The sequence below is a fragment of the Camelus ferus genome, chromosome 16 (assembly GCF_009834535.1).
Source record: "Camelus ferus isolate YT-003-E chromosome 16, BCGSAC_Cfer_1.0, whole genome shotgun sequence".
Classification (NCBI taxonomy): Eukaryota; Metazoa; Chordata; class Mammalia; order Artiodactyla; family Camelidae; genus Camelus; species Camelus ferus.
This window is the reverse complement of record NC_045711.1, coordinates 11,359,967-11,384,481: the sequence shown is the minus strand read 5'-3', so window position 1 is coordinate 11,384,481 and position 24,515 is coordinate 11,359,967. Positions and strand designations below refer to the sequence as shown.

General features: G+C 51.9%; 4 protein-coding genes across 5 annotated transcripts; 3 read left to right on the top strand and 1 right to left on the bottom strand.

Moving 5' to 3' along the window:
- Window positions 1–216: 216 nt before the first annotated feature.
- On the top strand, window positions 217–6,276 carry LOC102523232 (transmembrane 4 L6 family member 5). Its single transcript, XM_006180399.3, has 5 exons — window positions 217–566; window positions 5,008–5,088; window positions 5,430–5,566; window positions 5,790–5,973; window positions 6,052–6,276. Exons 1-5 carry the CDS (start codon window positions 393–395, stop codon window positions 6,064–6,066), a joined length of 591 nt encoding a protein of 196 aa, XP_006180461.1. The 5' UTR covers window positions 217–392; the 3' UTR covers window positions 6,067–6,276.
- A 664-nt stretch (window positions 6,277–6,940) lies between these two features.
- Window positions 6,941–8,017, bottom strand: LOC102521561 (vitelline membrane outer layer protein 1 homolog). Its single transcript, XM_006180392.3, has 3 exons — window positions 7,770–8,017; window positions 7,562–7,677; window positions 6,941–7,305 (listed from the first exon to the last, which is right to left on the bottom strand). Exons 1-3 carry the CDS (start codon window positions 7,956–7,958, stop codon window positions 7,008–7,010), a joined length of 603 nt encoding a protein of 200 aa, XP_006180454.1. The 5' UTR covers window positions 7,959–8,017; the 3' UTR covers window positions 6,941–7,007.
- Window positions 8,018–9,357: 1,340 nt separating this feature from the next.
- LOC116669293 (glycolipid transfer protein domain-containing protein 2-like) lies at window positions 9,358–10,516 on the top strand. 2 transcript variants are annotated; one of them, XM_032498578.1, is made up of 4 exons: window positions 9,358–9,543; window positions 9,653–9,717; window positions 10,034–10,134; window positions 10,231–10,516. In XM_032498578.1, the coding sequence occupies exons 1-4, from the start codon at window positions 9,438–9,440 to the stop codon at window positions 10,382–10,384; spliced, it is 426 nt and encodes a 141-aa protein (XP_032354469.1). In that variant the 5' UTR covers window positions 9,358–9,437; the 3' UTR covers window positions 10,385–10,516. The 2 variants fall into 2 exon arrangements, with proteins under 2 accessions (XP_032354469.1, XP_032354468.1); XM_032498577.1 differs by having other exon boundaries at window positions 9,968–10,134.
- Window positions 10,517–11,458: 942 nt separating this feature from the next.
- On the top strand, window positions 11,459–16,554 carry LOC116669292 (zinc finger MYND domain-containing protein 15-like). The gene is given in 17 exon segments (XM_032498574.1): window positions 11,459–11,587; window positions 11,589–11,651; window positions 11,653–11,704; window positions 11,707–11,963; window positions 11,965–12,040; window positions 12,449–12,683; window positions 12,769–12,924; window positions 13,186–13,346; window positions 13,859–14,011; window positions 14,330–14,410; window positions 14,556–14,672; window positions 14,790–14,878; window positions 14,966–15,064; window positions 15,182–15,335; window positions 15,419–15,477; window positions 15,747–15,907; window positions 16,268–16,554. Coding segments are annotated over 17 exon segments (2,199 nt in total). The 5' UTR covers window positions 11,459–11,473; the 3' UTR covers window positions 16,440–16,554.
- The last annotated feature ends 7,961 nt before the right edge of the window (window positions 16,555–24,515 follow it).

Here is a 24,515-nt window from a genome sequence, read left to right as displayed (position 1 = left end):
AAAATGCTTCTCTCCATGTCCCGTTTAATCCTCACCACCAACCGAGAGCCAAGGGGCATCAGATGAGGCAACGGAGTCTGAGAGACTTGGCTAAGTCTCAGAGCAGGTAAGGAGCAGACAGAGGGCCTGTGGAGAGGCGTGTGTGCAGAAAAAGAGGAAGAACACACTAACACCAGGCAACTTCCTCTGGGTGTCTCGCTCCCCCCACCTCCTCCCCTTTGCCTGTGTCTTTGCAGCAGCCCCGGGTTGTCTGGTGCCTCTGTCCCTTATCATCAGCTCCTGCCAGCTGCGCGCACCTCCTCCCCGACCTTTGCTCGAGGCTTGTTTTCCTCTGGGTCCCGGGAGCTCGGGCTCACTTTCACTCACGGCCTGTCCTGACCAGACGCTCCGCCATGTGCACGGGGAAGTGTGCCCGCTTTGTGGGGCTCTCCCTCGTCTCCCTCTCCCTGATCTGCATCACGGCCAACGCTCTCCTGCTGGTGCCCAACGGGAGGACCACCTGGACCAAGGATCACATCAGCTTGCAAGTCTGGCTCATGGCCGGCTTCATCGGCGGGGGCCTGATGGTGAGAGGGCTGGCCTGAGAGCACAGGCCAGGGGCCTGGGTGCCGTTCTCCAGGGTTCTGAACAGGAGGGAGAGGGAGAGAGGGAAAAGGATAGCTGCCAGATGGCAGTGGCTTGCTGGGGACCTGGAGCCTGTCCAGTCTGCCCCCAAACACTGAGCGCTCTGTAAGGGAGGTTCTGGAGGAGCCCCGGGGTCCTGAGCTGAATGTCTGAGGGGAAGGAGCCTCGCTGCTCTAAACAGTTACCTCCAGGGTACGGAGTATGTCCTACCTGCACCCACCCCACCCCCAAGCCCCGTCCCCCATCCCCACTGCCTGGCAGATGCTGGGAACACTGGCTACCAGCGTTGAGGCAGAAGGAGCAGCTGATTGTGTGGGAGGTTGTCGGGGCAAGATAATGATGGGCTTGGCGGCGGAGGGCAGGTGCATGACAGTATCTGGAGCCAGGCAGCGATGTCACAGATCAGCTTGGTGTCACCTCCCCCGCCCCCATGTCCATTCGTTCTCAGCACACGTTCCCGATGCCCACTCTGCACTGGGCGCCATGGATAAACTCAGAACCTGGGTCCAGATGGTGGAGAAGGGTGGGTCCTGGCGGCTTCCTGGAGACTAGAATCTGTCAGCAGGAGTGGGGGACGGGGACACCCAGATTTCCTGGACTTCCTACCCCCATTCGCCACCCCCTCCCCATTTAGGGGAACTTTTTGGAAGGTCCAGAGAATTTAATATCTCATGGCATGAAGACAAAAAATCAACCCAGTACAGTTCCCCACTCCTCAGGATGGCTGGCTGATGAACTTCTCCGGGGGATGCCTCACCTGCGTCTCTTTTGCTGGCCACACCTTCCTTAGCTAAATGGGGAGACCTCTTCTCCGTCACTCAGCAGTCCCCTCTCACCCGTCCGTCCGTCCGTCCGTCTGTCCGGGTCTTCTCTCCCACTCCCCCTCCCGCACGGCGTTATGGCCGTTGGACTCCACTCCATGGCTCTGACTTCAACTGTCTCTGAGACGTCACACTCCTCCCAGGCTGACACACTCACGCTCCGTCACATCACACCCCCTTCTCCAGCCTCAGTCTAAAGCGCCACAATCTTATCAGCCTGCCTCTGGGGAGATTCCCAACGATGCCCTCTCCACTTGCTCACTCCCAGCAACCCTCTTGCTGCCACCCTTGAGAATGCTGTGTCAAATGTAGTCACATGGTCTGTGCTACCCCACAGGGACACAGGCGAGGTCCCCGCTCTCCCTGAAGCCGGTGAGCCCACTAGGGAAACACACAGCAGGAAGCGAGACCGTAAGCCCTGCTTGTTGTGTTGGCTGCTGCGCGCCTAGGCTAGTGCCTTAACCTGCGCTCTGTTAACACTGTGCAAAGACACGAGCAAGGGCCCATCTAGAAGACAAAGCAGGATGTGCTCATAAAGAACTTTGAGGGCAAGGTGGGGGGCCACTTTTTATAGCATTTTCAAGAAAGGCCCTAGATGACATGATGTCTGAACTGAGATCCAAATGACAAAAAGCAGGACTCGGCGTAGCAGACAGGGGGACTGGTGCAAAAGCCTGAGGCAGAAACAGGCTCTCGCAGCGACAACCAGACAGGCGGCCAGGGCAGCTGAGGTCTAATGAGACGAGATCTCAGGTGGGCAGAGGCCACAGCACCCCTGAAAGGCACAGTGAGGAACTGGAATTTTATTATAAGTACCCAGAAACTACTGATGGACTTTTTACCTTTTTTTTTTTTTTGAACTTCTTAAACTGTGGGGGAACTTTTTATTTACGTCATACAGACAATGCCTAGCTCCTTCATGTACTGCTCAGCCAATTTTTACAAAGGGAACACACCCATGTACTTGGCACTCAGATCAAGACAGGGGTCATTACCAGAATCCCAGACATGCCTCCCACCAGGCCTGAACGCCCCCACCAACAACGGACTTCACTATCCTGACGTCTACATCGTTGATTAGTTTCACCTGTAAAGCACTTTATATAAACGGAAGCGTGCAGCATGGACACTTCTGGGTCTGGCTTCTTGAGCTCAATATTATGTTTGTAAGATTCATCCACATTATTACATATAGTCGTGGTTTATGATTTCTTATGCGTTCCATTGTGTGAATAGATCACAATTTACTTTAACATTCTACTGTTGAGGGACACTTGGAGAGTTCCCAGTGTGGGTTTATTACAAATAATGCTCTCAAAACATTCCTGTAAATGTCTCTAGGTGAATGCACAATTGCATTTCTGTTGAATATATACCTAGGAGGAAAACTGTTGATTCTGAAGGTATGCAAATGTTCAGCGCTCAGAGACATCGCCAAACAGTTGTCTGAAGTGCTTATATTAATTGCATTCCCATCAGCCAAGTCTGAGTTCTAGTTAGTCCCTTTTCTATTGGACTTAAGAAGATCTCTCTGGCTACTGGGTGGAGAATGGACAGCAGGAGGTCAGCAGTGGACCCAGAATGAGGTCACTGCAGTTGCCCAGGGGAGATGTTAGTGGCTTTGGACTAGGCCAACAGCCATGGAGATGGAGAAAAGTAAACAGATTTGAGCTATAAACTCAGTGTTTCTGTTACGGAAATGACAGGCCAGCAAGAAACAAGCACCACTCAGAGTTGGAGTACTCAGACTTATTATGCCGGCAGGCTTAGAGGGGCTTGTACTCAGAAGCTCTCAGCACCTCCAAGATGTGTGCGTGAGGTTTTATAGGATTAATTACAAGCTTGGGGTATTCGGCCAATAGGCGTGGAACAGCTTTAGCAGCATCATTATCACAAAAGTAGAGGCAGGGAGGAAGCAAACCAACGTTTCAAGGCCAGATATGTCTCTTTGAGAATCCAGCTGGCTAGCAAAAAAAAAAAAACAAAACAAAACAACATGAACAGGGAAGCAGCAAACCGCCACCAATAACTTAGATTTAGGAGTTCGCCCAGCAGAACTTAGATCAGTAATCCGACACTTGTTGCACTTGGATTTGTGAGTTAGCTTATTAGCCCAGCCCGGCTTTTCCTTCACATTTCCTCTTGCGTTTTCAATGATCCTTCTCTTTTCGATCAGAGGAGATCACAGAAAGCGAGACAGAAATGTAAACAAGAGGAGACAAACCCTTTGACTAGAGAAGTAAACATCTCCAATGGGGAGGTCATTCAAAATTGGTGAATCCAAAAGGTAAATCCAAATACCAGGGATTTCTGGATCCAGGAACTTCCGAGTAAGTGCCAGAGAGGCTCAGCAAGGAGGCCAGCACTGACCCTAGATCTGCCGTCAGACATGTGAGAGCATGGAGCATCTGGTGGAAAATTCACTCAGTTCTGCAGGTGTTTCTGTAATGCTGCTGTGGACGCTATTATGGAATTAAACTCACTCAGCTCAGACTCAGACAAGGCACCCAAGGAAGCAAAGATCCAAACAGCTGTGGAATTTCAGAGAACTTGGCCTGGGATAACAAAGATAAGGCTGGAGCCGAAGTCAGGAGCCTTGAATTCCTGCCTCAAATTCAGTCTTGATGGGTTCCTCTTTGAGGAGACCCTACGGGATTGGATCTGGGAAAGATCAGTTGAAAACTAAGTTTAATCTGATGGTAGTAATGTAGGATGGAGTGGCGGGGGAGCACAGGGCAAGAGCTACAGGAACCTAGTATGGAGGTTGAGCACATCATTCTCATGGGAGGCGATTAGGGATTGACGGTGGGGAAGAAGAAAGGACTGACAGATTCAAGACCCACTGAAGGAAAGGAATGTCTTTCAGGCAGGTTTGAATTTGGAGGCATCGACTTATGAGGGAACTTCTGTTACAGGGAACAGCTGATGTCCTAAGAGGGGCGGGGCTATAGGAGAAAGAAAGACAAAAGAGGATCAGGGCTGTACCTTGGGGATTCCTACACTTCCCAGCAGTCTTCACTATCATGCTCCTCCACCCTCCCGCATAACCCCAACTCACCAGACACTCCAACACCACTATTCCTACCTGCTGTTGAGGGACTTTATAGTTACTGAGCATTTACCCTTAGCCCATCTTGACATCGTCAACCTGTTATTCCGTTAAGATCTTGAGAACAGCCCTGGGAGGTAGGTCTTGCAGACCCATTTTACAGAGGACAAAACTGAGGCCCCCAGAGGTGAATCAATTCATGGAGTATGCAGTGAGCACAAGGTTGGCATTAAACTCAGGCCTCCTGACTCCCGTTCCGTTGGCACCTACTGAACGTTTATAGGGGCTATAATGATATTGGGCCCTACCCTCCTAGAGGCTACAATCTGGACAGATATAAATAGGCACAGAAATAAAGAAAAATTAAAGCAGAGCTCGACAGTGCCCCAGAGATAAGGCCTTCCTGCAGTCCAAAGGGCTGAGGCCATCACAGGCAGCTTCCTGGAGGCGGTAAGAACGGATACAAGTTGGGGACGTGGGGGGCTCGCTATCACATTGACTCTTCTCTCATAGATACTGTGTCCGGGAATTGCTGCCGTCCGCGCAGGGGGCAAAGGCTGTTGTGGTGCAGGCTGCTGTGGAAATCGCTGCAGGGTAAGATCCAGGTTCAGACTATCTATACGTAAAGCCACGGCCCGTCTACAGAATTCCTAGCTTCCCGAGTTCCTCTGCAGACTCCTAGGCTCTACCTCACTCCTCCCTCGCACCTGCAAATCTTAGGCTTCAGCGGGCCTGCCCAGAGGGGACTACAATCCCCATGAACCTCCGCGGCCGCTGGCTCCTAGGGTGAGCACAACTCCAAGCCCCGGGGTTTGACGAGAAATGTATTTTATCGTGACTGGAGACGAGCGCGGTTATAAGAGGGACGGAGCCAGGTGCGGTCTAGACACGAGTGGAGAGGGGGCTACTCACTCCTCCTCGTATTCTGCATCCAGATGCTGCGCTCGATCTTTTGCTCCGCGTTCGGGTTGCTTGGTGGCATCTACTGCCTCTCGGTATCAGGAACTGCGCTCCGAATTGGACCCAAATGCTTAATGAATGACACCTGGGATTACCACTTCAAAGAGACCTTGTAAGGCTTGGCCTGTATTCGAGCCCCGTCCCTCCCATTCTCTACCTCTGCCTACTTGCCTTTCCCACGTGGGCCTGGAAACCTAGGCAGGACTCGGCTTCGAGAGAGCTTCCTCCACGTGGGCCAAAACAGCCCTTTCCATATCTGCCTCAGCGCGTGCGCGGGGCGGGGGGCGGGGGCACTCCGCCTGACCTCCTCTCACGTGGCCCCGCCCCGCCCGCAGGGGCTCTTATCTGTACAACCGCACGCAGTGGAGCTTGTGCGTGCAGCCGCCTGGTATTGTCTACTGGAACGTGACTCTCTTCTCGCTGCTGGTGGCCGCCTCGTGCCTGGAGATCTTGCTGTGTGGGCTGCAGCTGGTGAACGCGACCATTGGTGTCTTCTGTGGCGATTGCAGGAAGAAAGAGGTGGGACGGCGTGGGATGGAGCTGTCTAGGAAAACCTGTTTGCTCCCTAGCTGCGTCCTCACTTTCTGTTTTCCGCAGGGCGCCCCCCACTGAGGCTCCACCGACCTGGTCCGTCGCTCCTGGACGCCCGCCTGGCCCTCCCCCGTCCCTGGAATAAACTATTTAGAGCCCTCCTCCCGGTCTCAGACTGTGCTCTATACAAGGAATGCTGGAAGGCCTCCAGATACATCGGGGCTTGGAGCTCTCTTGTTTGGGGCCCTTACACCCCGCTTGTTATTTTCTTAATAAATAGTTACTGCGCTATTGGTGCGCTGGAAATACAGTGTAAACAAGACAAGCAACTTCTGAGCTCTTAAAAGAATTTAACATTCCAGGTGTGGAAGATGGGCAATTTTTAAAAGAAGCAATAGAGTATTTCAGTTGGTGATAAGCACTTTTTAAATGATGAGTGCACTTTTTTAAAATAAGATAAAGTCCGAGAATGTGAAATTGAAGCTGAACTCTGGTGGATGGGCTAGCTATCTGGACAGCCGGGTCAGGAAGAGAGAACAGCAAGGACAAAGGCCCTAAATGGGACTCAGTATATAGAAAAGCTACTGAGTTGTGTAGGGGGGCAAAAGGAAAACTATGGGAAAGACATGTTAGCCTCTTATGCTCTAGAAAATGAAGACTTACGACTTTATAGCATTGTCACTTCCTAATTTGGTAGAAGTTTCTTAATGTAAGGTCACTGGTGGTTCAGAAAGGAAAGAGCCTGGACTCTTATTGGAGACGACATGTCTGCAGAGACTTCCTGAACTTGTACACAAAATTGTGCTTAAGTGTGTATTTTCTGAACTATGGGTTGGTAACTTTCAGGAGGCTGCTACGGACTCCTGAGACCAAACCCGAATGTGGGCCTGGCCCAGTGCTAGGTTAGGAAGACGGAGAGACGCAGTTTCCCACCCCTAGCACAAGCCAGACCAAAGCCAAGACAGAGAAGCTTTAATACCAGAGGTAAGACTAGGCTTGGGAGGGAGAGGGGGGCAATGGTATCAACTGCGGCAGCAGAAAAAGCGCGCGTCGTTTAGGGCGGTGTCATCAAGGAGGCCTTCGGGCCGCTGGATCTTGGTCTGCAAGCCGCACAAGCCTTTAGGGCACGGCTCACTCCAGCCTCCAAATTTGCCCCAGGTCAGGCCGGGCCCCTGCAGCTCCGTGCCGTCGGAGCAGCGGAAGCGCACGTTGTTCGCAGCCGTGTTGTCCCCGGGGGTCACAGGGACCTCCACGCGGAGCGAGAAAGCCACGAGGAAGCCGCCGCCGGGACACCACAGGGGCTCCCTCCACGCGCCCCACCTGCGAGGGGAGCAAAGACGAGCGGGCTCCGCGGGCGCCCCCTGCCCACCTCCAGCTGGACCCAGACCTCGGGGCTTCCCACCAGGTGCTCCAGTCACCTGACCTCCCCCGGGGTGCGGAGGGGAGGTCTTCCACCCGCTTCCCAGGTCTGAACTGCCCCACAGCTCTGGGGGAACCTGCCTGCCAGGAGGGGGTGTGTGGCGGAGGGTAAGGGGCGTACCCCCACCCTAGAGGATCCTCGGCCCCGGCCCCCCACCTTCCAGACTCCGATTCCACCACGTGAGTGTCGAGCGCCGCATTCCGCCCCACGCAGTGCAGCCGGATCCCGTTCAGAGCGGTGTCGTCTCCAAGAGCGCCTTGTGGGGGCTCCACCTGGGCGTCGGCAAGAAGAGGAGTGAGGACGAGTCAGAAGACCACATCCTCGGCTCTGAGGTCTCCTCCGAGACCTAGGCCCGAGCCCCTACCTTGAGTGAGAAGCCTCTGGCGAAGAATCCCTCAGGACACATCTCGGGCCAGGCCCAGTCGCCCCAGGGGCCCCCGTTGGTCACCCTGATGACCGACGTGTAGCCGCCCAGACCATCTGCGCTAGCATGTCTGCGGCATGTCGCCCACAGCAGCAGCAGCAGCAGCTTGGCTCCCGCACCCAGCTCCATCCCGCAGCCTCTGTGAGCCCCGGCCTCTTGTGCAGGTGTGTGCAAGGGACTCTGATTACGGAAGGGCCACCCGGATTAAGTGACGCCCAAAACTAATCCGCTCCGGAAGCCTACAGACTTGTTCTCACCTCAGGGAGCCGGAGGCTCCCAGCGCCAGAGGAGGAGGGGCTGTGAGAACCGACGACTGGAAGGAACCACAACTTAACAGAACACTTACTAGCTATAGGGCACGAATCGTGGTGTCTTGCAGGCATGTTTTGTTTAACCCTCAACAATTTTCGGGGGTGGGAATTACCCTTCCTACTCTGCAGATGAGGGAACTGGGGCTGTAGTGGCAAGCGATTTGCCCAAGGTCACAGTCAGCAAGCTGGGAAACATCCAAACATTGGGAAGCAGGGAACCCAAGGCTAGGGATGGAAGTGATGGCTCCCAAATCCCACCGGACACAATGGGTTAGGAGCAACCCTAGGGACCTCCAAGATGTGAGGGAGCATCAGAGTGAGAGACAGGACAAGAATCCATGAACTGTGGGAGCTGGGAAGCATGTGGTGAGCGACTGGGGCCGCGACTCATTCAGAATCTGGGACACCTTTCCCCCTCAAAAGAAAATATACACAGAGACTGGAATGATTCTAAAAAGTTTATGGACAGGGGACTGAGAACAGGAGATGCTGTTTCTTTCATTGCTTCCTGTATCCTTTCCCTGAATGTTTTTCCCCCCATGACCACCAGGTGGACTCCTAATTTGGGGAGATAAAAAAAACGGGCTCAAATTTGTCATGGGGCGTTCCACCCCTGATTTGCCTGCCACCATACACATCCGTTAGTTTATTCAATATATATTTATTTAGCAATAATGTGTTTTGGCTCAGTCAATATTCTAAGTGTTGTAAATAGAAGAGTCCTGTAAAAAGAAAAGTCCCTTGTCTTCATCAGAGCTCACATTCTGGGATAGGATAGGGAATTTAGAAATGAGTGTTCCCTGGATCCAGGTGCCCCGTGCTTGAACTTAATAGGTTAAGATTTATGGAGCAATTGTGGTATTCATTTCCACTGACTGTGTTGCACATGCAATATCATTGTATGATGACTGCGAAAGTACCTATTAGTATCCTCAGTGTACAGTGGAGGGAACTCAAGCCCAGAGTTAACTTGAGGCCCCCAGCACTGCTCAGAGGGGGAGCTGGTTCTGACCTCAGCGTCTCTCCCCAGTCCTCAGGCTGCCTCTTACTACAAACCTCGCCATACCGGGAAGGGAAATGTAAAGACGTGTTCATTGCTACAGAATCTCCCAAATCCTCTTCATCCAGTCCCTCACCCCTCAGATGCTGCCCTCTGGGGCAAAGGGCACAGGGGAAGGGGACTTCCTAGGTTAATTATTAACCCTTTGCACCCCTCAGGGCTTCTCTCCCCTCCTAAAGGCAGAGGGACAAGCACTGGCTAGGGGCCGGTGAGGGGGCGGTGGTCCCCTCAGCAGTCATGGGGGTCGCACTCCCTCCGCAGGTCCCGAGGCTCTGCTTGCGTCATGCAATTCCTCTCGCTATCTTCGCGCTTCTGCTTCTTTATCTCTGGACTCGGAGCCTTCGTGAGTGGTCCCTTCCCTCACCTGCTCCGGGAGGAACCCAGGAATCCGGGCTCTGGGGACCGAAGACTCCTCCTAGAGCCCTCAATTCTTTTGTCTCGTCTCTCCCCAGGCGCCCTCTCAGGCTGTGGATCGGGGACGCAGACCTGCATTGCCGAGGGACCGCCGCCTTTACAGGTACGCTCCAGGCAGGACTGGGACTGGGAGCTCCAGGTGGGAGCAGGGGCAAGTAGGCTAGGCAGAGGAGCTGGTGAAGGGCCGATCCTCCTCCTCCTCTCCCACTCTCCCGCCTCCTGCTGAGAGTTCGGCAGGAGGGACACCAGCTAGACCCTAGGAACAATTCTTCAGTCCGACTGGGCTGCTTGGCCAAAGAGGCCCAGCGGGCTAGGGATTCGGCTCCCCCCTTGCCCTCATATCTAACCCCCAGGTCCGGAAACAGCCGGGACCCCTGGAGGGCCTGGAAGGGGAAGAGTCTCAGTGTCTGGGCCCCCAGGGGATGCTGGGCCGCATGGTGAGGCCGTTCCACGCCAGTATGACCCCCGAAGGGGATGTGGAGTTGTCGCAGTATCTGGCAGGATGGAGGGAGCTAGTCAGGTGAGTGGTCTCCCTCCCCCAATCCAGTCCCCGCCTCTTTGTGGCTCCGTCGCTCTTTCACAAACCTTCCCACACTTCCCACCATCACACACACAGGTTCCTAATTCCCCTCGGCTCCATCTACGCCTTCGCCACCAGTGAGGCCTTCGCCAAAGTCACTGCCCTCGAGGCTCTGGTGCATGTTCCCAGCCTAACAGCAACTCGGGGCCGCGTCTCCCTCTCTCATTCCCAGACGGGCTCCGGAGCCTGACGTCCAGACCGTTTCTCAAGGGCTTTCGCTTCCTTCTCCCGCTGGGCCGGAGACTCCGGGGCGGGCGGGGGGAGACCACGGCCGTCCGTCAGCGCCAGAGGCCCGGCAGAGGCGGGGCGCGAGGCGGCTGCGCCTCCCTGCCGGGGCTCCCACCGTCTCGAACGGACAGTGCGGTCAGTACTGTCGAAGCCGCGTGATCGCGGGCCTCCGGCGGCCAGGAAACTCCGGGAGGCGGAGCTCCTCCGTCTGCGCCCCCGCGCCCAGGCCCGAGCCTCGTCGAGGGGGCGGCCAGGAGCGTGGGAAAACGGAGAAGGAAAGCGAAAGACAGTCCCTTGGGCTTATCTAGCTCGGCGCGAGGATGCCAGCTCCCCCCGCCCTCCGCAGGTCAGTTGGCTGGACCTCCTCCCTGAGAGGCTCTCCCTTTCCTCGCCGGGGTCAGTCACACGGCCGGGGCGAATCGCTGCAGGCAAGTCCGCGCGCCCCGCTGCGCAGACACTGGCCGGGGCCGCGCGGGACACGCGGGGGCGTGGCCACCCGGGAGCGGGCCGGGGTCTCGGGAGCCTGACGTCACGCCCCACCCCGAGGTATTTACCTTTGAAAGTGGTGGCGGCTACAGGTACCGGAGTAGAGGAGCGGCGGGGAGGGGCTCATCGCCAAGCCGATCCAAGCCCAAGGGATGCCCTGGCTCCTACACCCTTCTCCCACAGCCCACGGGACTCTTCCCTCCTCACCAAACCCTTTCCCATAGGGTTAGCTCTCCTCACCTCCATCCTCAGTTTCAAAACCCTACCTCTGACGGCTTGAGCCTCAAATTTGCAGCCTCAATACCATCTCCTTTCTGACGACTCATCCTTAACCCTAATGACCCACTTTCAAGTCTGGCCCCCATTTCATCCCAAACTCCCATCCTCAGCCCTGAAAACTCCTTTCTCACTCCGAACACTCACCCATAGATTCCACCCTAAGGGACCCTCAAACACAGCCCGCCCCCATTTTGTGACCCAGCCCTAAACTCTCACCAGGATCTCTCCCTCACTATTTATCCCTTCCTCAGCCCAGTGTGAGCCCAGGCGCTGTGCCCCTGAGGACATGGAATTTGTGTCTGGATACCGGGATGAGTTCCTTGATTTCACCGCCCTCCTCTTTGGCTGGTACCGCAAGTTTGTGGCAGAGCGTGGGGCTGGGCGGACCAGCCTCGAGGGTCCGCTGGCGACAGCTGGAGGCTCAGATCAGAAGGCTGCCCCAGGACCCTGCCCTCTGGGTGCTTCCACGTCTTGCCCAACCGTAGTGTGGGCATCAGCCTGGGACGAGGGGCAGAGCCAGCCCTGGACCTGGCCTGGGAGCTGCTCGGCTCCTGGGAGATGAGCTCCTACTCCACCTGCGAGATCTAAGCCCCTATGTCAGCTTTGTCAGCCTGGAGGAAGGAGAGGAAGGGGAGGAGGAGCGAGAGAATGGAGAGGAGGGTGTGGGCATGGAGAAGGCAGAAACAGAGGATGGGGAGCCAGCCCCCACCAGCAGGGAGTCTCCCCAGGAAGCAAGTCCTGGAGGGGAGCCAGAGGAGGCTGAGCAGGAGGCAGTGAGGTGGCGAAGATGGCTGCCGAGAGGACAGGGCAGAGATGGAGCCGGGGCCTGAGAGGAGGAAGGGACGGACAAGTGGTAAGAACCCAGGGCTGGCCCTGCCCTGTGCCCTGCCCAACCCTCCTGCACCCCTCAGAATCCAGCTAGGAGTCACAAATGGGGTGGCCCTCAGGCCAGTCTGGCCTGAAAAGGATTTTTCATTGATCCACAAGGCTGTTTTTTAATTTGAGCCAACCTTTAAACATTCAAAGAAACAAAAATTTCAGAAGTCTGCAGTTCTACCTTCGCAAGAAGATGTAAAGTTCCGACTGCAGGCCCGCATTTCTACCTGGCAGCAGATGCTGGGCCTGCTTAGCAGCTGTCCCCTTCAGATGAGGCTTGTCCCCTTCACTCAGTTTCCTAGCCTCTTGCAGGCATTTGATTTGATGCCCCTGACCCCGACCATCTTTGCTGCCACCCACCCCCAACTTTTCCCTTCTTCCCCAGAGGCTGCACCCCTGCACCTTTCCTGCCTCCTACTGGTGACAGATAAACATGGCACCATCTTGGGCATTGATCTGCTAATGGATGGAGCCCAGGGGACTGCAGGCAGGGGCTCAGGGACAGAGAACCTGGCTCCCCGGGCCTATGCTCTCCTCTGCCACAGCATGGCCTGCCCCATGGGCTCTGGAGACCCCCGAAAGCCCCGACAGCTTACGGTGGGAGATGCCCAGCTGCATAAGTATGGAAACCTGGTAAAGGGTGGGGAGGCCTGGGGCCTGAAGTCCTGAGCCCCCCAGCCTGATGCTGTCTCCACCCCCACTCAGAGAGCTAGAGAATCTGGTCCCCAGACTGGGAGTGAAATTAGCCAAGACTCCAATGCGGACATGGGGTCCCCAGCCAGGCTTCACTTTTGCCTCCCTTCGGGCTCGAACCTGCCACGTTTGTCACAGACACAGCTTTGAAGTGAAGCTGACACCCTGGTGAGTAGCCTGCAGAGATGCAGTGGGAGGAAGAGCCCAAGTCAGGCAAACAGAGAGACAGCAGGCCGGTGCGGGACCTTGTGGACAGATAGGGTGAAGGACAGGGGAAAAAGATGAAAAAAGAAAACCAAACCAAGCTGTTATAGGCAGAGAGAGAACAAACAGACCAAGTGACGTACAGGCAGCTGTGGGACAGTGGCACAGCAGACAGGGGACCTACAGAGACGGACCCTGGATGTCCACCACCCACTGTGACCCCAGCCCCCAGTGTGGTGCTGTCTTGTACTGTGGAGAGGCTTGTCTCCAGACCGACTGGAAGCGGTGCCCAGATGATGTGAGTCACCAATTTTGGTGCCCAAGGCTTGCAGCCTTCATGGAGCGGGCCGGAGAACTGGCGACTCTGCCTTTTACCTACACCGCAGGTACCATAAGGAAGTCAGGATGGGGAGGGGGGAAGTGGGGCCAGATCCTTGGAACTGGGGCCCCAGGTGCCTGGGAACAGGGTCCTGGGGCTGGAGTCTAGATCCCTGGAATAATGGCTGGGTATTTGGGGCTGGGGGCTAGACCCCTGGGGCTGGAGACAGCATCTCTGGAGCTGAGGACTGAATGTGTAGGCCCCTGAGAGAGCTTAGAGGATTCGGGAGGAGGTATCAAGTACTTGCTTCTCCATTCCACCACTAACTGGTGACCTTAAATCACTTTCCTTCTTAGAGACTCAGTTTCCTCATCTGTAAAATGGGCAGACTAACAAATGTTAAAACCCATGGAACTGTTACATGGCTTCTGTGGGCTATACTGTAAACACTCGGAACTGTCAGTTCTCTCCCTGACTGAAACCAGACTCAGACCCAGGGTCCTGGGGAGAGGCTGAGGAGAGCCAAAGTCTGGAATCCTGCCCACCGGGCCCTCAACCGCTCCCCTCATCCTTCTCCAGAGGTGACCAGTGAAACCTTTAACAAGGAGGCCTTCCTGGCCTCGCGGGGCCTCACTCGTGGCTACTGGATGCAGCTCAGCATGCTGATATCAGGCCCTGGCACCCCCAGGCACCCCCGGGGCAGCATGCCATCCCTCAGCCTTCTTCTCCGTGGTACATGGGGCCTCTCTCCAGGCATGGGCCCCTCAGACTAGAGGGAAGGATGGGAAAGCAAAAAGTTGTCCAGTCCTAGATGACCCCTCCACGTAGGCACCAAATCCCACCGCTAGCCCCAGGGCTGTTTCGGGCCTTTCCCTAACCCTCAGAGAAGTCACTCCTACCCACCCCATCCAGGAGCCCCATCGCGAGGCAGCCCCCTAGTCCTCTTGCTGCTGCCCCAGGCCCTCTCACAGGGAACAGAACTCCTTTAAAAGAAGAAGAGGCAGGTGTGGATCTCCCTGACACCAGGCTCGTCTTCTTTCATCCTCTCAGGAGATCCCTACCAGCTTCTCCAGGGGGACGGGCCTGCCCTGATGCCTCCTGTGCCCCCAGATCCACCCAGGGGCCTCTTTGGTGAGCTGGAAGGGCCCTGAGGGAGCTAGGGGTAGGGAAAGGGACTGCAGGGCCAGCAGTCTGGGTGGCTGAGAAGGGGGCTATTAGACTGGAGGGCTTGGGGTCCAGGCCTGGGGCCAGGTCCCCAGTAACCCACTCTTCCCAGGCTCATGGCAGGACTACTACACATGGCGGGGCCTCAGCTTCGACTCCCCCATGGCCGTGCTTCTCACCTACCCACTGACGGTGTACTATGTCATCACCCACCTGGTGCCCCAGTCCTGTAAGCAGAGCCGAGGCCCGGGGAGGAGTGCATGGAGCAGGGGGGACGGGGAGCTGGTAGGGAACAGCAGGTGGCGGGGAGGAGACCATATTCTGAAATGGCTAGCTTGTCACCCAGTCCCTGAGCTGAACATCCAGAACAAACAGTCACTGAAAATCCATGTAGTGGAGGCCGGGAAGGAGTTTGACCTTGTCATGGTGTTTTGGGTAAGTCTCTCCGGGCTCGAAGGTTGGGCCTTTGGGTGTGGAGATGGACGAAGGGTGGGACCCAGATCTGTTCTGTCTGTCCTTCAGGAGCTCCTGGTCTTGCTCCCCCACGTGGCCTTGGAGCTGCAGTTTGTGGGTGACGGCCTGCCCCCCGAGAGTGACCAGCAGCATTTTACCCTGCAGAGGGTAAGGGCTGAGGGGGGCCCTGCTCTTCAGCTCCCTGCCTCCCCTCCCCTGTCTCACCTGTCGCATCCTCCAGTACCCTAACTTCCAGTGGCTTCCCCACCCCACTTAACTCCCCAGGATGGCCCCGAAGTACCTGTCCGCTCTGGTTCTGGGGTATCAGCACGGCTCAACTCTGGGACTAAGGAGAAGGGGGGCCGCAGAGACCTGCACATCAAGGTGTCTGCACGGCCCTACCACCTGCTCCAGGGGCCCAAGCCTGACTTGGTTATTGGTAAGAGCCTGGGGCAGAAGTGTGGGGAGGGTGGGAGAGAGGCCACAGGATCCAGCTGCTCCCTGCTCTCCCTCTGCCCACAGGATATAACTCCGGCTTTGGTCTAAAGGACACTTGGCTGAGCTTGCTGCCCCGGTTACAGGTGGGGGACGGGACAAAGAGGATCTTCTCTCACCCCCTGCCCAGTCCCTCCTCCTTTTCTGAAAGTCTCTTCTTCCCCATTATCTGTTCCACAGACCTGGGTTGAGCCCACGGGTCCTCCTGCCCCTCTCTGTGGCTGCCTCGTGCCTCCCCGGCTCCCGCCCTCCTGGGTCCTCAGTTTTCAACCGGGGTGGCGATCCTTGTTGCTCGGGATGTCCGTGGGGCTGGGAGCCTATACCGAGAGTGTCTGACGTCCCGCACCCACCCCAGTCCCTCCGAGTGCCGGCCTTCTTCACTGAGAGCAGCGAGTACGGCTGTGTGATGGATGACCAGACCATGGCGGTGGCCACAGGAGGGGGGACCAGCCCTCCACAGCCCAACCCTTTCCGCTCCCCCTTTCGCCTCAGAGCGGCCGACAACTGCATGCCCTGGTAAGGCCTTCTTACTCCCTGGCTGTGCATCCTAAAAGGCCCACCACCTCTACCGTCGTCTCTGCTGCTTGTCTCTGCTGTCCTGGGACCGTCCTGGCCCCAGCCCCACACCCCGCCTTCTCTGTCCGCACTCCTCACCACCCCTCTACAGGGTCTCCACGTCGTCCAAACACCCCTCTTAAGAGCCGGCTCAGAAAATTTCTCCGACTCCTGGCCCACCCCTCAAAAGGTCCTGCTGTCCTATGATTGGCCGAGCCCTAGCTCTAGCCCCACCCCCTAGAACTCGGAGCCCACAAGCCCCGCCCCTTGGGAAATCGCGGCCTCTTGGCCCCGCCCCTGACGGCGCCACGCCCCCCTCAGGTACTGCAACGCCTTCATCTTCCACCTGGTCTACAAGCCTCCGCAAGGGGGCGCGGCCCGCCCGGCGCCCGGGCCCGCGCCCCCCGCCCCGACTCCTGCGGCTCCTCCCGCCCCAGCCCGCAGGCGCCGAGGAGAAAAGAAACCGGGGCGGGGGTCCCGCAGGCGGAGCTGAGTCCGGAGAGGTAGCAGGCCGCCCCCTCTCCCAACACGTAACAGGCGAGGCCGAGGGGGAGGATGGTTGGCGGAACACAAAAAGGTAAATAAAATTACTTGTTTGAAACCACTGAGACAAACGGTCTTAATTGGGTCCTTCAACGGGGAGAGGAGAAAAGGATTTAGGGATAACATTTTCCTCCAGCTCTTTTTCAGCTCCTTGACGGCTGCCCCCTCTCTTTCTTGGGATTCCGACCCTCCTTGGTAATCCCACACTTCTTCTAACCTGTAAATTGATTTGTCAGGGACCCGACCGGAGGCAAGGCAAGACCAAGAAACAAAAAGTGGCTTCTCCCTTGGGGGCAGGGGAGGTATCCAGCTTCCTGGGAGCACACAGAAGCCTTGGCTTAGATTCAGTGAAAGAGCTCAGCCACTCAGGTGTCCAAGTTAGAAATCTCGTGGCCATCCTTGACTTCACCTTCTCCGTCCTTCACCTTCCAATAAAGAACCAACTCCAACTGACTGCTGGTCGCTCACATCCACCACTTTATGTCCAGTCCCACTGCAAACTCCACCATGTCTTGTCACCACATTTCAACAAGAATAGTGCTTCTAAAACACACGTTCAAAACATTACTCCCTGCTTAAAACCCTTCAGTGACTTTCCCCTGATTTTAAAATCCCCTTGACTGTAGACCGGGCTTAATGACTCTTGTCACAAGGTATAGAAAGGGAAACAGTGGAGAAACCTGGCAGGTACCACGTGGACCAAGTGACTAAGGCTTCGAAGAAATAAGAAGTCATGTTGACCTCATGCTCCCTGACATGATGCAGTGAGATGGCCACATCACCTCTGTAGTATTTGTCCCCAAAGCCCATAGTCTCAGTCTAATCATGAGAATGTATCAGACACATTCAAATTATGGGACAGTCTACAAAACACCTAACTGCTATTCTTCAAAAGTATCAAAGTCACAGAAGGCAAAGGCCAGAAACAGATTGGAAGAGATTCAGGGTACATGACAACTAAATGTGATGGATTGGATCCCAGAACAGGGAAAACAACGAAAAAGGAAAAACTGGACAAATTTGATAAAGTTTGCAGTTTAGGTAATGGTATTATATCAATGCTAATTTCTAACTTTTGATAAACGTGCCATGTTATATAAGATGTAACACTAAAGGAAGATGGGTGAAGAGTATTTGGAAACACTACTATCTTTGCAACTCACCTATAAATCTAAAACTATTTCAAAGTAAAAAGTTAAAAATCAAGTTCAGACTCCTTAGTATGGCATATAAGGTGCCTCTCTTTCTGTCATCCTCTTTTATTATAAACATTTTATTATCTAAGTTTCCAAATATACACAAAAGCCCAGAAGATTTAGCATAATGAATCTCTATGTACCCATCAGTCAGCTTCAACAGTTACCAACATTTTCCCAATTTCATTATTACTCCCTGTGATAGTGTGATTTTATAAGACATATATTTGGTCTGCATCCCCCATTCCTGGCACAAGAGCTTCTATAAACTGAGTGATAGACGTGAAGAGGGACAGCTTATTCATAATGAGCCCCTTTCAGCATTACCTGAGGTTATTTTAATAAGGTGACTCTAGGTGGGCTCTTACTTAACTTCAGGCTGGAGGCTGGATACTAGAGGAACCAACCATGTGATTAGAGGGCTGAAACATTCAGCCCCACTCCTTGGCCTCCAGGTAGAAGAAGAGGGGTGTGCTGGAGATTAAGTTAATCACCAAGCAACCTCCATAAAAATTCCTAAATGATGAGATTCAGAGAGCTTCGGGGTTGGTGAACACACTGAGGTACTCAGGGTAGCATACCTGGAGAGAGCGTGAACGCTCCAGGCCACCCCCAGCACACCTTGCCCTGTACATCCCTTCCATGTGGCAGCTCCGGAGTTGTGTCCTTTATAATAAACCAGTAATAATAAGTAAACTGTTTTCCTGAGTTCTGTGAGCCATTTTAGTAAATTATGGAACCTGAGAAGGAGGTCATGCGATAGCTCAATTTATACTCAGTTGGTCAGAGTTGCTCAGGACTTGCCATTAGTATCTGAAGTGGGGGCAGTCTTGTAGGATCAAGCCCTTAACCTGTAGGGCTTCTGCTCACTCCGGGTATTTAGTGTCAGAACTGATTGAATTGTAGGACACTCAGTTGGTGTCAGGATATTTGGAGAATTGGTTAGTGTTAAGGGGGAAATGAAACCCCATCTATTTGCTGATAGTAAAAATAGCTAATAATTGGTGTCAGAACTGAGATTTGCTAGACTGGCCCTGGCTCACAGAAATATGTGGTTGGGGAAGAGAAAGGATAAGAAAGTGGGAGATGAGGAAACTTTGATACCTGAGTGGCCACGTGGTCATCCACAGCATGGAAAGCAGCTGTGCTGCCGTTACTAAGGATAAAGGTCATCAGTGGATAGTTAGAGTTGGATTCAACTCCCAGGAAGGTGTTTCACTAGATGCATAAGGCAATGCAAACCAACGGGGCAAAAAGTGAAATATACAGCCCCATGATTCGCTCGGTTATTATCTGTAATAGTGCAAATGAAATTTTAAAAGAGTTCTGGTTTGGACGTTGATGCTAGACCAAGGTCAGATTTGGGTCAGTCTGAGTTTTGGCCACTAGCCTCAAAGCTATCCACAAAAAGGGAAAAATTACGCTAGAACAGAAAGTATCTCTAAGGCCTCTGTGGTCACCAAGGTTGTCAGTACGGGAGGAGGACAAAACCAAGAAACTACCGAAACCAGGAATCGAGTTGTGAAGGAGTTGCTTCATTTTGTGGATTGGTATCATCAGCTTGTTGAAGAACTTCTACTAAAATGGCTTCTGAGATTGACTAATTTAGGGGCAATATCTGTGTTTGTAAATTCTGCGGGGCAGAAGAGCATATTTGGGTTGATACAGGGTCCACAGTTCCCTATTAAACAGTCACAGGTGGATGTCCATCACTCAGACACACAGTTTATTCCTGGGGAATAATCCTGAAGCAACACAGGGGCCCACCAAGAGTCACCTCGTTAGCATCAACCCGGATGTAGTTGAAAGGAGCTTTTTATGAGTAACAAAAGACACTCCTCTCACCCCTGCCACTTAGGAAATTCCAAGGGCTTCACAAGCTTTTTAGCCAGGAACCTGGGACAAAGACCAAATATATATTTCTTATTATATCACAATATAACCCCCCCCAGCTTTTTCCCAGAGCATTTTCAAGCACACCCCAGACATCAGTTATCTCACTCATATGTATCTATAAGTAATAAGGGCTTTAAAAAACGAACCACCATGCCAGTAATATCATAACCAATAAAATGAACAATTGTTCTTTAATTTCATAATACCCACTTCATATTCATGTCTTCTCAATTATCTCAAAGATGCTTTTTACAGGTGGCTTTTTCCAATTAAGAAATAAATAAGATCCACACATGGCTTTTGGTTGTCATACCTTTCTCTTAAGTCTCTTTTTTTCCATAACAGACCTTCTTCCCTTTTCTGTTTTTATTTTCAAGCCACTGATTCAACGAGAAACTAAATCATTTGTCCTGTAGAATGTTCCTCATTCTGGCTGATTATTTTCCTCAGGGTGTTTTCTTTTTTAATATGTTCATCCATATTTAGTTCCTGTCAACTGGCAGTTAGAGCTAGATGGCAAGGCCCTTTTCATGTGGCCCCTTGCCAGCCTCCCCAGGCTGATCTCACACCACTTCCTGCCCCCCCTCTATCCTGGAGCCAGAGCTGGGAATGAAGACACCATACCCTCTCAGTGTGGAACTTCCCTGTTTGATTGCACAACTGAATCCTTATCAGCCTAAAGGTCATTTCCTTTGTTGGGGAGGACTTCCTTGATCCCAGATGAGGGTACACACCCCTGCTAAGCCTTCCTAGTGCCCTGCATGCCCAGTACAGTCACAAAAGGGCAGCCTAGGTCCCTGATGGATTGAGGGGAAATAGAACTTTTCACCACTCTCTTGGCCCGAAAATAACCTCCCTCATTTCCTGCCCTCTCCTTCATAAAACTATGAAAGCACATTGTGATCTCTGAGTGGTGGGATTACTCAGGGTTTGTTTATTTGTTTTATTTAGCTGTCCTGCTCATTTTTCTTCCAGGAACACACAGCACTTTAGTAATACAAATGTTTAATTCACAAATTGTATTCTTTACTAATTCACTTACTAAATATTGATTGAATGCACACATGGCTTTGAGTTAGACTTGCAATGGGGAAGAGACAAGAGAGTGGTCCCTGCCAACATGAAGTTTACCATCTACTGCAGGGGTCAGTAAACTATAGCCTCTGGCCAAATCCAGCCCACCACCTGTTTTTGTGTGGCCTCAAGCCAAGAAATCAAAAGAGGAAATTCAAATAGCAGTATCCATAAATTTATATTGAAATAGACCTACAGCCATTTCTTTATGAATGGTCTATGGCTCCTTTCATGTGGCTACTCAAACAGCAGGGTCTGAGTGCTGTACTTGTGACAGAAACTATTTGGCCAACAAAGCCTAAAATATTGACTAATAGGCTCATCATAGGTTTGCTAAAACAAAACAAAACAAAACAAAACAAAAACCAAACAACAGAAAATTAGCAACAAGAAACACATTTAAAAATCCCAACAATATGAAAATAAATATATATATGACTGAAGCACTGTGCTGTACACCAGAAATCGACACAAAATTGTAAACTGAGTATATTTCAAAAAAAAAAACCAACAAAACTTCATAAAAATTAGTCAAGCTGTAAAAAAAAAGAAAAGAAAAGAAAAAGAAAAAAAAGAAAAAGTTTTGCTGACTCCTGGTTCAAGACAAGATTTTCAAAATGCAGGTTTATGAGATTTTTGTGGGGGACATAAAATCAACTTAGTGGGCCTCAAACAACATTCTCTTTTTATTGAAATAAAATTAAAAAGATTAGGTGTGTCACATGTAGTAAGAGCAAATATTGTTTTGTGAAACATTTGTTCCACTTATACACACGATACATGCTTCTATGTGTGTATGTGTTGCATCACGATATAAGATATATTTCCTACATACCATGGTCAAAACATCTGAAAGTCACTGGCTTGGAGGGAGGCCTAGAAGAAACAGAGAAGTAACAGGAAAATTACACTACAGTATGACTGGGTGATGATGAAAGACTCTTGGAGACACAGAGGAGGCAGATAAGACAGCCCTAGGATATCAGGGAAGGCTTCCTGGAAGAAATTATATCTCAGCCCTGAAGGACAAGTAGAGTTAGCTAGGTAAAGAAGAGATAAAAATAGTAATAGCCTGTGCAAAGCCCCTGAGGCAAAGGTAAGCAAGGCACTTGGGAGAAACTACATGATGTTCAATATGGTTGGAGCTTCGAATGAGATGGGACTTGCTATTCCCATCACTTTCCATCACATTATTCTTTCATTTTCTTTGAGCACTTATCACAGTTATTTTATTATGTCATTCATTTATGTATGTTTATTACCCCTCCTCCTCCAACACACGCTCACAAGTAAATCCCATGAAAGGGGAGACCTTGTCTGTCTGGTTATAACTGTGTCCTAGCACAGTGCTAGGATGTAACAGCCACTCAGTATTTACTACAGAAATTTTAGAAAGATATTCCTACTATGCTGGAGGGAAAACGGACTAAGAGAGGGTAAGACTTGAGACAGATCAGCCAGGAGTTTTTAGTTATAATACAGGCAGGAGCTGATGCTGCCTTGATATTGGAGAGAAACAGGTAAGTCCTAGGGCTAATGATGAAGCAGAAATAACAGGTGATGATCAATGAATTGGAGGCAAAGGGAAGGCCAAGTGGAGGTGACGGAATAAAGGATGGCTCGTTGGTTCCTGGCCAGGGCAACTGGAGAGAAGGAAGTGGGGACCCTGGAAGAGGAGGGGGTAGAGTTAGAGTGGTCGGAAGGGGTGGGAGTGGAAGGTATTGAATTCAGGGTGGGACTTGTTAAGTTTGAAATGCTTGTGGGATCTCCTGGTGGAGATTCTGGTAGGCAGTGGACAGGGGACTCATAGAACTAGGAGAGTGAATGAGGGGCCTAGAGAGGAGAGACCTTAAAAAGAGAATCCTGGTGAACATAAAGATGATCAGAGAAAGGGGAGCCAGCCAGGAGAGGGAGAAGTGCTGAGGGAAGCAAGAAAACTGGGTAGCAGAAACAAGAAAGGGTGGTCAGATTCAGTTGGGAAGCCCCATAGAAAAGACCAGCAGGACCCCCAAGCAGGGCCACTACTCTCCTGCCAGCACCATCAGGTTCCCTGGCCCAGCGGCTCTCTCACTTTTTGCCTCTGAAAAGGCTTACTTCTAGGAAAGTGGAACTTACCCCTAGAATTCTATTCGTCCATTTCCCTCAGTCCTGATTGGTCCATTCGTAGTACTTCATTTGCATGGGGCTCACTCCTAATTGGTTGTTTCTCTCACTCCTGATTGGTACAATTCCCTCACTCCTGATTGGTACATTTCCCTCATTCTTGATTGGTTATTTCTCTCCCTCCTGACTGGTCCATTTCTACAAAGCTTGTTCCTAATTAGTCAACTTTTGTTATACCTTATTTGCATATAATCTTGCAAAGTGTAAACCGGCAGCCTATGAAGCCTGTGTAAACCCACAGATACTGTCCAGAGCTTGGGGTGTTAATTCCTTTGTGCCTGCTGGTGTAGTAAACCTGAGTTCTCCACCTCTGTGAGTGCTGCTTGGTCTCTCGCCTGGATCTAGGATCCTGTCACAACTGAGCTGTAACACGTCTTTCTGCAGCAAGATCAGGGTGAAGAAGGGTACCCAGTACTTCACGAAAAAGACATGAGAGTATTCAATTGCATGGGGGTGGCCAACTTGAGAGGATAGATAAGTGAGAGAGAGGCAAACTGGACGCAACAATTGGGCAACTTACAAAATACAGAAAATACTAAAAAGAAAGTTCAAATGACGCTCAATCCCAACACCCAGCGATAACCACCGTTGCCATTTTGGTGTGTTTACTGTCTCTTTCATTAGAATGTACATAGTTTTACAAACTTTAATCATACTGTACATCATGCTAACTAGTTTGCTTTTTTTCTTTTTTGGGGGGTGGGTAATCAGGTTTGTTGGTTTATTATTTTTAAGAGAGGTACTGGGGATTGAACCCAGGACTTTGTGCATGCTAAGCACACACTCTAGCACTGAATTCTACTCTCCCCCTACTTTGCTTTTTTCCTTTATATGCTTTTTTTTTTAATTGAAGTATAGTTCATTTGCAGTGTTGTGTTAGTTTCTGGTGTACAGCATAGTGGTTCCATTATGCATACATATATTCTTTTTCATTATAGGTTATTACAAGATATTGAACATAGTTTCCTGTCCTCTATGATAGGACCTTGTTTATATATTTTATATATAGTAGTTTGTAAAGCTTGCTTTTTTAATAAAACAGTTACATAAAAAAATTTTTTTAAATAAAAAGATAAAAAATATGTCAGGAACAGCTTTACATGTCATTAGACAGTCTCTTTTCATGGATGGCTGTGTATTAGTCTACTCTGTGAATGTGACATGTCCCCGTGGGACATTTAGGCAGTTCCTAATTTTTCTCTATTATAAATGAAGGAGGAAGTAGAAGGTATCCAAGTTTGGGACCCAAGACTTCCTGGGCCTGCCTGTTGGTGGGGAGTTGACATGCCTGAGATACTTCGCATGGAGGTTCCAGCCAAGGAAGAGGGAAGGCAGATTGTCGGGACTTGGGTAGAAGCGTAGGACGAGGGAGGCAACATGGGTCTGTGTGGAATGCTAGTCCCATCCCAGCCTGACGAACTCAGATCTGAGGCCTAGAAGAGAGGGACCACAGGAAGAGGCCAAAGGAGCCGCTGGAAAACCATGGGGCACGAAGCTCACAGCACCTAGAGCCCAAGAAGCAAAGTCACACATGGAAGGGGCTCCTCTCACTTCTCTGGGAACACAATGTGGCTTTGGGGGGCATTGAGAACCCCAAAGAACCCCAAAAATGGCACTGGCACATGGATGACTGGCAGGTTTAGAAGCTGTCAGTTTCACACTGGGAGCATCACACAGGTGAGACAAGGACCAGTAAG